Consider the following 13,970-nt stretch of genomic DNA (forward strand, 5'->3'; position numbering starts at 1 on the left):
TGACAGACCAACCTTACCATGAATTCAAATGTGCTAGCTGTGTGACACTGGGCAGTAGTGTCATTTGTCCTCTGTTTGCCTTAATTTCCTAATCTGTAAAATGAAGATGGTAATAGAACCTAACTTCCAGGGTTATTGTAAGGATAAAGTAAGAAAATATTTTAAAACACTTTGCAAATCTCAAAATGATAGAAATGCTAACTACTATAATTACCATTATTACTCATGTGTGAGCAATTCTTATTCTATTCTATCTTTCATCTGAGAAGATTGAAGATATAGGGAGGAGGGAAGAGACAACAAAGAAAATTGGTCTCATGAGGTTGTCATGAGGAATTCCTAGTTACACAATAAAAGTCATTTATTGTTGTTACTGGTTTGAGTGCAAGTTATGCACTATTTTGATCTTACAACCAATTATTTAATCAGAGAACATAAACTAATCTGAATATTTACCTGATCCAAACATAATTAAGAAGAATTCTGATTTAAATTGATCATAATGTAAGAGTTCCATAATTTGTGATTGCTAGTGTCCCGATACCTCTGAAAAAGGCCCAATTGACTGAACAGAAATGATGTCAAGGACAAAGCTGGGAGTGATATGATACATAATTACGACTACCCTTTTTTAGGTGTATGCTATGTCTTAAATCCTTTGACACATTACAGTATCCTCTATTACATAAAATTTGCCACACAGAGATGAACAATTCAGGAGAGCAAAACCATAGACACACAGCTAAATATTCCCAGGAAACCAGACACTTCAGAGCTTCACTATTTTAGCTTAAAGAGACATCGCTTGGCTTTCTAGTCTCCCTTCTCACAATAAAGTCAGTATTACTATGAGGGCAACATCAGGAACAGTGAACCAGAAGACTTGGAATGTCCAGCTTTTGTGGACTGAATATAGATACCCTCTGAAGTGGAGAGTACCCTTGTTGGAGTTTTGTCAGCAGCCACTGTCTTCCTGCTCTCTCCATATATATTTGTAAAGCACTTAGCACAATGCCCCACAATAGTAGGCACTTAATAAATGCTTGCCCCTCCCTGCTCCACAGTTCACTTTATGAACCTCTATGTATGTGATAACAAAATAGCATCCCTAAACCAAGTAAAAATGATTTCTGGATGAGCTATACTTTAAAGTTTTCTTTATTCTTGAGTGGATAATTGAGGAATAACTGTAAGGAGTACATCATAATCTACTGATTGTATTGGATTTTTGCCTACCTGATCCAAAAGAGTGATGGATTCCTCCATTTCTGACAAGGGATATCTTTTTTATACAGACCAAGGAGAAGTCTTCATGGAAGAGAAAAGGATAGAGCACCCTTTCTAGGACCTAGTCTCGGCTATTATCAACCTGTCTCTCTAAGAGACTGTGGCGAAAGGTCTTCAATTCTGGGTGACAAAGTTTGAGGAAGTTTGCCTTTCAATATGCTCTATATATTATAATTATCTCTATATACATCTTATCTTCATGTTCTTTAGAGGTTTTTTTTTTGTAGAGACAACCCTATATATCAAATTCCTCACCTATGAACTGGGATGATCATAACAGCTTTCAAAAATCTCAGTCTATGAATAACATAAGACATTTAAACAGAGAGCTAAAATAAATGACATATGTAAACTTAATATTTCCCCCAGCACTTGGCAAAGTGTTCTGTACAGAGTTCTAAATAGATAGACTTTTTTTTGGGTAAGGGTTTATTTATTTATTTTTATTCTTCAGTACCATGTAGAAACAATTTTAAACAAGAGTTTTCTGACATTTTAGAATTCAGACTTTCTCCCTCCTTCCCCTCTCCTACCTTCTCTGAGGTGGTAGTCTAATATAGATCATTCCTATATTTCATGGAATACATATTTCTCTATTGCTCATATCATGATAGAAAATATATATTACACATATGGTGTGGCCTTCTGAGTTTGGTTTCCAAGTGATATAACCAGAATGGTTATATCAGTTCACAGTTCTACCAACAATGTATTTAGTGTTCCAATTTTCCCACATTTCCTTCAACATTTATGATTTTCCTTTATGGTCATGTTAGCTAATCTGATAGGTATGAGGTGGTATTTCAAAGTTGTTTTAATTTGCATTTCTCTATCAACAATAATTTGGATATTTTTTCATATATTTTCATATATTTTAATTTTAGCCTCTGAAAACTGCCTGTTCATATGTTTGACCATTTTTAATTGAAATGCTTCGTTTTCTTATAAATTAGACTTAGTTCTTGATATGTTTGATAAATTATAATCAAAGAATCAAGCTTTTGGAAGAAGAACTTACTAATTGGCAAAAATTGCTCAAAAAACTGGAAAACAGTATAATAGAAATTAGGTATGGATCCACACCTCACACCTAATATCAAAGTAAAGTCAAAATGGAAACATGGCTTAGAAATAAAGGGTTATACCATAAACAAATTAAGGGAGTACAAAACAATTTATCTGGCAGACATATGAATAATGGAAGAATTTAAGTCAAAATGAGACAAAGAATAATATCAGATATAAAATGATAACTTTGACTACATTAAAAAGTTTTGGCACATACAAAATTGGTACAACCAAGATTAAAAAGCAAACAACAAATTCGGGGGGCGGGATCTCTATAGCAAGTCTCTGACAAAGGATTTATTATTCAACTGTGTAATGAACTGAGTCAAATTTATAAGAAGAAAAAGCATCCCCAGTTGATAAGTGGTAAAAATGTTTATGAACAAGCAATGCTTAGATGAAGAAATTAAAACTATCCTTAGTCATATGAAAAATGCCCCAAATCACTATTCATTAGAGAAATACTAATTGAAATGACTCTTAGTTTCTACCTCATATCCACCAGACTGGCTACCATGACAATAGAGAAAAAATGACAAATGTTAGAGAGGATGTGGAAAAATTGGGACACATACAAAGTTGGTGAAGCTGCGATCTGATATAAACATTTTGGAGAGCATTTTGGAACCATGCCAAAGGGTCATAAAATTGTGAACACCATTTGACTTGGCAATACCACTACTATGTCTATATCCCACAGTGATCAAATACAGGGGAAAAGTAAACATCTAATCCAAAGATATTTCTAGCAGCTCTTTTTAGGGTGACTAAGAACTGGAAACCTGAGCAATATTCAGCTATTTCCCAATTTATGGACAAGTTGTAGCGTATGGCTATAATAGAAAACTCTTGTGCTATAAGAAATGACAAACAAGAATATCACAAAAAACCTGGAAAGACTTTCCATGAAGTAATGCAAAGTGAAGTGAGCAGAACCAGGAGAAAGTTGTACACAATAAAAATGCTGTATTATGATCAACTGTGAATGGCTAAATTATTATTAACAAGTCAAAAATCCAGGACAGCCCCAAGGGGCTCATGACAAAGAAGGATATCCACTGACATAAAAGGCATAGGCAGAGTCCAAATGCAGATTGAAACATACTATTTTCTTTGCTTTATTTCCTCCATGAATTTTCTCTCAAATTTTAATTAATTTAATTTAATTTTCCTCAAACCTATAATAGTGCAGAAGACTCTAATTGTACACTATAGTGTTTCAAGATGCTATGCTTTTGTCAGAATAAGAAAAACCCTTATTTTCCCTTTCTTCCTGCAGATTACAGTTGTTCTATGTCTTAGTCAAAGTTCTTCAATTGCTATGGCTGAAACCCATCACTTTGCAGTCATCCTACAGATGTGTCTCTCTGAAATTATGTAGCCACCTAGGTGATATAGTATATAAAGTGCTTGACTTAGAATCAGGAAGATCTGAGTTCAAATTCTGTTTGAGATACTAGCTGTGTGACTCTCAGAAAGTCACTTAATTTCTGCTTTCATTTCCTCATCTGTAAAATGAGATATTATTAACACCTATCTCATAGGGTGGGATCATAATCATCATCATCTTTATTATTAGGCTTGTCTTTGGGTGACAGATTCATAATATCATCACTTATCTGTGCTTAAAACTTTTCTATTTTGATGAGATCCATCAGAAGATGTACTATATTGGCAAAACCATAAAAAAGATATTTGGGTGACAATGATTCAGTAAAGGCCCTTCTGGTGGGTGGGGATAGTTAAAGTAATCATTTTTTTTTTTACATTTCAGAGAGAGAGAGAGAGAGAGAGAGAGAGAGAGAGAGAGAGAGAGAGAGAGAGAGAGAGAGAGAGAGAGAGAGAGAGAGAGAGAGAGAGAGAGAGAGAGAGCCAAATGAATGGGTATAAAGCTGTTGTCTTTAGGGAGATATTGCTATCCTGCCTTCCTTATGTAGTTTCCTTAAACTTAGATAGTCGCTGGCTCTTGGCTTTGGCACTAATGAATATTCATGAAAATTCTAAATCCGATGCCCTGGAAGGGTATCCCCCAAAGCAACTTCAGAGAATAGAACCGCATGAATTTGGCACTTGGAACCCTTCCCATAGTAATACCTCAACCAAAAAAAAAAGCAAGAATTTTTGATTAATTAATTATGGAATAATTCCTATCATACAATCCAGTATTTTATGGCCATTAACCAATGTAAACAATGTGATGGTGAATTATGAAGGATGGTACTCATCTCCCTCCAGTTCTACTATGACTTTAAATCCAGGGAATAGATACAAATGGTATACCAATGAATCCATTCTCATAAGTTCCCTCCTCATCCTCTACCCAATCCTGATGCAGATGCCCCTCTCTTCTTGCCTTACCTGTTTCCTGATCACAGAGCTGCTCACAGGCATCAGTGGTTCTCTGCCCACATAAGTCTCTTATCCAGGGAGATGTGGCATTAATTTGATAATAAAGGGAAAGCTTCGCTGGGTTTAGCCAATCAGAGATGTCCAGGTAGCTTCCTTCACTCACCACAAAGCTGCTACCTGTGAGTAGACAGAAAGATACTTTAATTCTTCCAGTAGCGATACAGATAAATTAGAAAGAAACTTACAATTTCATGCTGAGGGCAGGAAAAAATGAACACAAAGACAACCCAGAGAATTACATCATATGGACTGGTTTCTCTTACTACTTTCTAGGACAACTTATCTCTTTCTCTAGCGATATTGCCATTCCTCTATGTATGTATGAGCTACTGTGATATAATAGAAGGGCCCTGAATAAGTCACTTAAAAGTCTTAGGGGCTCATCTTTCTTATCTGTAAAGAGAAAGATAGAATCAAATATTTCTTTTATTTTTTTAACTTTTACCTTCCATCTTAGAGTCGATACTGTATATTACTCTTAAGGCAGAAGTGTGGTAAGGGTGAGTCAATGAGGGTTAAGTGACTTGCCCAGGGTCACACAACTAGGAAGTATCTGAAATTAGATTTGAAACCAGTACCTACCATCTCCAGGCTTGACTTGTTCTCTACTGATCTACCTAGCTGCCTCCAAATAAAATATTTCTAAATTTTATTAGTTTATGATTAAGCCATTTGCTCTTTGAATTAAAAACAACAAGAATCAAAATTCTGTTCCACTACTTATTAGCCATGCACTCTTGACCAAATCATTTAACCTCTCAAAGCCTCATTGTTTCCAAGACTATAATCCAGGGATAATAAAACATGAAATATCTATAACTATATAAATAAAAATAAAATAATGTATCTAAAGCACCAAAATTTACCCCAATGCCTGGCACATCAAAATGATAATGCATTACCTACATTCATAACTGAAGGAAATGCAAGATTTCTTTTAGAGAATATGAAAATGAAGATGTAATTTTCCCATTCAAATTCATAGACTCCCCTGCAATATCTCCTTGATCCCCTTATGAGTCCATGGACCCCAGCTTAAGAACCCTTAATTTAAAAGAAAGAGTGGAAGTGATGTTTACAAGCATTCAAGGTCAGCCAATAATTTCAGCTCAGCACTGAATATGTTTCTAAAAGTTTCCTGGCATTCAAGGAAAAAAGGTAAACCAATTGGCTAACAGTTTTCATTTTCTTACCAGAGAAATACACTTAGTAACTGTTCAATAAATGTTCTTCATATAAATGAATAAATGGCAAGGACTCAATAATACGCTACAGGATCACCTTGGGAACTAAAACCCATCTCATGAAGGAATGGGATTCATCTTTCCTTATGCTTCAGAATCCCTCATGTTTCCTTGGACCCTCCTTTCATCTGTTTGGCTCTGCACCAAATATATCTTTCTGTTGTCTCTTCACACCCCTCTCTCTAGAGAGCAGGGATTCTGAGATGATTCCATGCCCAAATCTCTGCTTTAAAACTGTGATGTTTCTTTATTTTTAAAATGTATTTTTCTCTCCCGCTGGCTTGTGGGAATATGCATCATCTAATTAGCCAAATAGATTTTCAGTTCAGCCCAATCATTTCCTTATCTAACATCTGAAGCCCAGCATTGCTCAGGGGACTGCACAGACGCTGAGGTCCTCATTAACTCTGATCTTCAATTACATTGATTATAAGACTGCTTCTGTAATTGTGCAGCATAGATCAAGGGTGAGTGGGGGAACCTTCTCCATTCTTTGGTGTTTTCTATGAAGTCAAAGATACATAGACCACCAAAGAAACTGAGAAGTACAGATGGGAGTTAAAAATACCAAGACAGAAGGTGTCACCAGACTAAACTTCCTAGAGAACCAGATAACAATAAGTGCTTCTCTATTATTTCCAACCAGGTGAAAGGAGATTTCAAAAGAAAGCTCCTGGTTTCATAAATGAAATGGAACTGTGAACAGGAAGATTGCATGGCAGAATTATTTTCGTAAGTGCTGCTGAAACTCTTGTCAAGCCTAATTCTTATATTTCCTCATGAGGTAAAGAAATGAAAGATAGAATTCTTCCCATCCTACTATTCCTCAATTATTTAGCTCCCATCTATCAGAGTTCCATCCTGAAGTCTTGAAAAAAGATGTCTCTCATCATGTCATTAAGATACCAAAATCCATCTTACCACCTCCTCATACAAATGTAATAACTAAATTAATGAAACATCACATCCCAAAACAAAAGAATCCTGGTGGAGCCCCAATTCAGTTCAATTCAATTAACATTTATTGATCACTTATTAAATGTAAGGCACTCTGCTAATGTAAGACATACACACACACACACACACACACACACACACACACACATGCACACACACAAAACAAACCCAAAATCATTCCCCACTCTCAAAGGGCTTATTTTTCCTCCTAAATCAGTAGTCAAAGGAAAAGAAATAAAGAATATTAGAGTAAGAGAGAATTGCAGAAATATTATAGTTAAATACGAAAGGATACAGAAAGAAGAGAGAACCAGAAGAACAATTTATACAATAATGGAAACAATGACATTACAAACTATGATCAGTTACCAAGCATGACTCCAGGAGATTGAGGAGGAGGAAGAATACACTCAGTTCCTGATAAATAGGAAATATATATATATATATATATATATATATATATATAGAGAGAGAGAGAGAGAGAGAGAGAGACAGAGAGAGACAGAGAGACAGAGACAGAGAGACAGAGACAGAGAGACAGAGACAGAGAGACAGAGACAGAGAGACAGAGAGACAGAGACAGAGAGACAGAGACAGAGACAAGAGAGAGAGACAGAGAGAGACAGAGACAGAGACAGATAGACACACAGACACACAGACACACAGAACACACTCACACACTTTGGTGTCATGAATTAATTTGTGATGCTTAAAAGCACTGTACAATTATTAAAATACTATGAAGCTTATCCCCTTCCTTTTATTGCATTCTAGTCCCAGATCACTGTCCATATGCAGTTCCCTACTGAGATAAATGTATTTCAAATTTCACCTGTTGAGCTGATTCCATTTTCTAGGACTAAAGAGATTAAGTATAATTCCTTCTCTTAAAGAATACCCTTTCAATCAACTAAAAGGCTACTAGAAATAATTAATAGCTTTATCAAAGTTATAGGATACAATATAAACCCACATAAATCATCAGCATTTCTATATATTTCCAACAAATTTCAGCAGTGGGAGTTAGAAAGATAACTCCATATAAAATCACTTTAGACAATATAAAATATTTAGGATTCTATCTGACAAGAAAAACACAAGAATTATATGAACAAAATTATAAAACACTTCACACAAGTAAAACTAGATCTGAATAATTGGAAAAACATTAATTGCTCATGGGTCGAATGAGCTAATGTAATAAAAATGACAATCGTACCCAAAATAATCTACCTATCAAATTACCAAAAAACTTTTTTATAGAATTAGAAAAAAATATAACAAAGTTCATCTGGAAGATCAAAAGATTAAGAATATCAAGGAAAATAATGAAAAAATGTGAAAGATGGTGGCCTAGCAGTACCAGATCTTAAACTGTATGATATAGCAGTGGTCATCAAAATAATATGATACTGTCTAAGAGACAGAAGGGTGGACCAATAGAATAGACTAGGGGTAAATAACCTTGGCAAGCTGGTGTTCGATAAACCCAAAGTTCCTAGATTTGGGGACAAGAACTCACTATTTGACAAAAACTGCTGGAAAAACCAGAAAACAGTATGGACAAAATTAGATTTAGATTAATATCTTACACCCTATGCCAAGATAAGTTCAAAATGGGTAAATGACAAATATAAAGAAGGAAAAAAGCAAAAAAAACTAGGGAAAAATTTTATACCAAAACTTTCTGACAAAGGTTTAATTTCCCAAATATATAAGGAACTAAGTCAAATTTACAAAAAATTAAGCCATTCCCAGTCGACAAATGGTCAAGGGACATGAATAGGCAGTTTTCACATGAAGAAATCAAAACTATCAATAAGCACATGAAAACGTGTTCTAAATCCCTCCTGATTAGTGAAATGCAAATTAAAACAACATTGAGGTACCACCTCATACCTAGCCAACTGGCCAATATGGCAACCAAAGAAAATGATAAATGTTGAAAGGAAAGTGACAAAACTGGGACACTAATACATTGCTGGTGGAGTTGTGAATAAATCCAATCAATCTGGAGGGCATTTTGGAATTATGCCCAAAGGGCTTTAAAAGACTGCCTGCCCTTATATCCATCCATACCACTGCTGGGTTTGTATCCCAAAGAGATAATAAGGAAAAATACTTGTACAAATGTATTTATAGCTGTGCTCTTTGTGGTGGCAAAAAAATTGGAAAATGAGGGGGTCTCTGTCAGTTGGGGAATGGCTAAACAGACTGAGATATCTGATGCTGAGGGAATACTATTGTGCTGAAAGGAATAATGAATTGGAGGATTTCTGTGTGAACTGAAAAGACTCCAGGAATTGATGCAGAACAAAAGGAGCAGAACCAGGAGAACATTGTACACAGAGACTGACACACTATAGCACAATCTAATATAATAGACTTTTCTACTCGCAGCAATGCAAGGACCCAGGTTCATCCAGAGGAATATATGAGAAAGAAAACTATCTATATCCAGAGAATGAACTGTGGGAGCAGAAACTCAGAAGAAAAACACATGATTGATCACATTATTCGATGGGGATATGATTGGCATTTTGATGTTAAAGTATCATCTCTACCGCAAATATGAATAATATGGAAATAAATTTTCAACAAGGATACATTATAACCCAGTGTAATTGCTTGTCAGCTCCAGGAGTGGGGAGGGGAAAGGGGGTGGGGAGAAACATGATTCATGTAACCATGGAAAATATTCTAAATAAATTTTTAAAAATACCCTTTCAAATTATTTTAAGACAGATGCCATATATGTACCAGCTCTTCTCTTCTATAATGTTAAATATTCTGATTTTCTCATATTGTATTATTCAAGACCTTTTGCCTTCCTTCTTGATATTCTCCAACTTTTCAATGTCCTTCTTAAGCATTAATTCCCTGAACTAAACACCTCATTTCAGGCATGGTCAAAAAGAGCAGAATGCAATGGGGCTATCACTTTCCTATTTCTGGGAGCTATCCCCCTCTTTATGGATCCCAAGTTTGAATGATTTTTTTTTTCTTGTTAACAAATGACACTGCTAACTCCTCTTCAGTTGTTGTCCATTAAAACTTCCAGAACTAGTTTTATAGAAAACTACTTTCTATCTATGCCTCCCACAGCTTATAATTTTGAATTATTTTTAATACTCAAATTTAATATCTTATACTTATCCCTACAGAATTTCATCTTTGTAGATTTAACCCAATGCTCTAGTCTGTTAAGATCCTTTCAGATCCTGATACTATCATAGAGTGTGTTAATTATGCCTCTTGTTTTTGGGTCATCTGCAAATTTGGTGAGTATACATTCTATATTTTTATCCAAGTCCTTAATGAAATTATTAATCAAGAAAGCCCCAGGATAAATTTCTAGGGTACTCCTTTGGAGACCTCCTGCCACACTGAAATTGAACAACAAATGCATACTCTTTGGTCATCCAACTAGTTTTTAATCTATTGTATATTCATATAATGTCATCTCCACACAAAGAATGTTGGAAACTTTATCAAAAACTTATCTAAGATCTAGGCAACCAATATGCAGAGTGTTAATCTTTTATTGTTTTATTAATTCTATCAGAGAGCTACCAGGTGTTGCAGTGGATAGAATACCAGGCTTGGAGTCAAGAAGATTATCTTCTTAAGTTCAAATCTGACCTCAGACACTTACTAGCTTAGCTCCCCTGGGCAAGTCACTTAACCCTATTTGCCTCAGTTTCCTCATCTGTACAATGATCTGGAAAATGAAATGGCAAACCACTCTAGTATCTTTACCAAGAAAACCCCAAATGAAGTCTGAAGAGTTGGACACAACTGAAATGACTGAACAACAACAACAAAGATTTTGTCATTAAAGGAAGTGTGGTTAGTCTGACATAACATACTTAGGAAGCCATACTGGCTCTTTACAATTTTCACCTGTGCTTCTAGATGTTTATCAGACATGTCTTTTTATCACCTGTTCAGGAAAATCAAGATCACCAACCTATAGTTTGCAGATTCAGTTCTTTTCCCTCTTTTCAAAATCAAGATATTTGCTTACATCCATGATATGAGTAAATGTTACCTCTCTTATTTTCCAGGATCATTCAAATATCATTGACAGTGACTAATCATGCTTGCCTATTCTTTCGATACCCAAGAAGGGAGTTCATTTGGGCCAGGTGATTTGAATTCATCAAGGACAGCTGAGTGCACACTTAGTATGTCTTTATCTTGGGAAACAACTCCCTGATGTTTATTTTTGTTCTGTCATTTCCAGTATAAAGGCCAATTCCTTTTGTAGAGAAACGAAAGAAATCTGAAAAGCTCTCTGCCTGCTGTTTTCATTTCCATCAAAGATACCCTTAATGTATGTGTAGAACATCATAATAAAGATTTTGAAGAGGTGATAAAGTGAGCATATGGATCAGTGGTTGCTGGTGACTATCCTTTCACATTTGAGGCAGGAGGAGGCAAAAGCAATTGTCCATGGCCTTTTTCATTGCTTTTGAATTTTGCTATCTTTGATATATTTTTAAAATAGTTTCCTGAATGTTCCTCTAAAATTGTCACATCAAATATGTTCCTTGTGTTTGTCTTTTGTCTGAGCCAGATACTCTTTTTGACCTTTTTCTTTCTACCTCTCTATAGCTCATTGAGAACTGATATGTGAGAATTGAAAAAAGGTGGTTATACAGTAATCAATGCTGAAAATCAGTTATGAAATGTTGGCAAATATTTTTCATTTCCCAATATTTGCTACATTACTTTAAGTGATTTAATGCTCCAAGAATAGCACCACTTACTTGGATTTCATTTAAAGCTTTCTTTGGGTTTCCTTTTTATTACTTATTTTACTATTGTGTAAGGTGGAATCAGTAATCTTTTGTCATTTCCTTCTATAATATTTAGGAGCTTCTACTCTAAATAGACAATGACCCTTCTTTCTCTCTCCCTAAAGTTTGCAAAACTGTAAAATATCTGGTGATTTCTTTCTGCCTCCTTGATGTGGCAACTGTTTTGATATTGGATCATCTTCTCTGAAAATATTGCCAATAGGAATTATTTTCTTTACTTTTATTCATTTCCTTTCTTTGGGAGTCAACAGCTTAAGTATATCTGGTACAATTTGTGATTGAATACAATATCTTCTCATCATTAGCCTCACTTCTCATTTAGTATTGATTCTTATCTTTGGTCTTGATCTGGCTATACACAGAGTATTGATTCTCAAATGACCCCTCTGTTAATAACCTCTCATTCCTTGTTTGTTAAGATATAGTCAACCTAAGGTTGTATGTGTGTGATTTTTTTAGTGCTCACTACACCCAGCACCTTTTTGAAGATATATTTACTCTAAATTTTGTTTTCCAATATTTTGTACCATCTTCCCCACAGTGACATAAAGAATCCATCAACATTCATTTATTAAGTACTTACTATGTGCTAAACACTCTGCTGTTTATTTAATTAGGCCATTAGGTTGCCTAATCTTGCCAAATTATTCATAGTATTTCTCCATTTCTTCATTCTCTACAACATATATGGCCACAGATGCTACAGTTATGTTCATGGCAGTCTTTTCAAAAAGGAAGATGACCACATGTCCTATGAATTAAGGTTCCTGGTCCTTTGGTATATTGAAATAAGAGTCACTCCTTGGAAGATGACAAGCACTTCTCTAATCCCTGCCATTTTGTAGGCTGCGGATGATAACTTATTTGAACTAAGGAGTTCTGAGATGCAGTAGGCTGGGCCAACTAAATGTCCAAACTAAGTTTGGCACCTATATGGCAAGCCCCAAGAAGTGGGGGCCATTAGGTTGCCTAAGTACTATAAATCAACTCAGTCAGGCAAACAGAAGAAGGCTGAAATTCCCATTCCAATCAGTAGTGGAATTTATTCCATATTTCCACTCTGCACTAGCATTCTGGGTTGAATAGAAAGAACTAATCTAGAACAAATGTCACACCACTTCTGTTATTTCCATTTCTATAATGCTTTAGGATTAGCAGGAAGCTTTTCCTATTGGCATTTTATGAATAAATAAAATGAGGCGGAAAGAGAAGAAGTTATTAACCTAGAATCACAGCATCAATAAATATAATTAGTGGAATTCTAAACTTTCTTTTGACTCCAACATCATTGTTCTTATGAATCAATGTGTTGCCTTTCTACAATATACAACATTTCTAGATCAACCTCACCTTATTAGATTGTGGTGAACGATGAAACATGATGAAGTCACATATACTATATCCTGAAGCTAGGATATATTTTTATAGTTTTGAAATCTTAGAATTCTGGAGTTGGAAAAGGCTTCAGAAAACTGAGACCCAAATACAAACATCTTCTATATATCCCTGACAAAGAGACCTCCTATCCTCCATTCACGGTGCTTGCTTGATAAAAACAACTCCTCAGCTCCTGACACAGTCTCTTCTACTTTGGGACACACTTCTTATGATGGAAATAAGGTAATCTCTCTCTCTCTCTCTCTCCAGAGTCTATACATTCCTTCCTCTCTGGAGCCACATATATATACATATGTACATGTATGAGTATATAAAGGTAAAATGTGTGTATGTATACATATAAATTCCAACATTTGAACATAGTTATGGACTTCTCTCAAGTCCTCTCTTTTCCTGGCTAAAGATTTTGTGTTCCTTGGACAACTTTTTCTTCACCAGATTGTCTGCCTTCTTATATACCCATTGAAATTTGTAACTTTTACTCCTATACTTTGTCAGCAAATATAAATGTAATTCTCCAGATGATATCTCACTGCACAGGAGACACTGGGATGATCACCATCCTTGCTCCTCTATAAGCTTTGGTTATTGACATAGAAGGAAATTCCTATAATGTTAAGTATAATAATAGTTAGCATTTATATGGCACTTTACAAAATACTTTAGAAATACTATCTCATTGTTTTCTTGCAACAACCCCAGGAAATATGTACTATTATAAACCCCATTTTGTAGTCTTGGACTCAGAGAAAAGAATAGATTAAGTGACTAAACAGGTTTTAAT

General features: G+C 35.1%; 1 protein-coding gene across 9 annotated transcripts in view; it reads right to left on the reverse strand.

The window, feature by feature from the left end:
* The window catches only part of ASTN2 (astrotactin 2), a 1,150,327-nt gene that overhangs the window by 674,862 nt on the left and 461,495 nt on the right, over positions 1-13,970 (reverse strand). For all 9 annotated transcript variants that reach the window (XM_007474538.3, XM_007474537.3, XM_007474541.3 and 6 more), the window contains one exon: positions 4,714-4,881. In XM_007474538.3, the coding sequence (XP_007474600.2) occupies positions 4,714-4,881 (168 nt within the window). The remainder of the gene's footprint in view (positions 1-4,713; positions 4,882-13,970) is intronic.

Source organism: Monodelphis domestica, chromosome 1 (genome assembly GCF_027887165.1).
Source record: "Monodelphis domestica isolate mMonDom1 chromosome 1, mMonDom1.pri, whole genome shotgun sequence".
Taxonomy (NCBI): Eukaryota; Metazoa; Chordata; class Mammalia; order Didelphimorphia; family Didelphidae; genus Monodelphis; species Monodelphis domestica.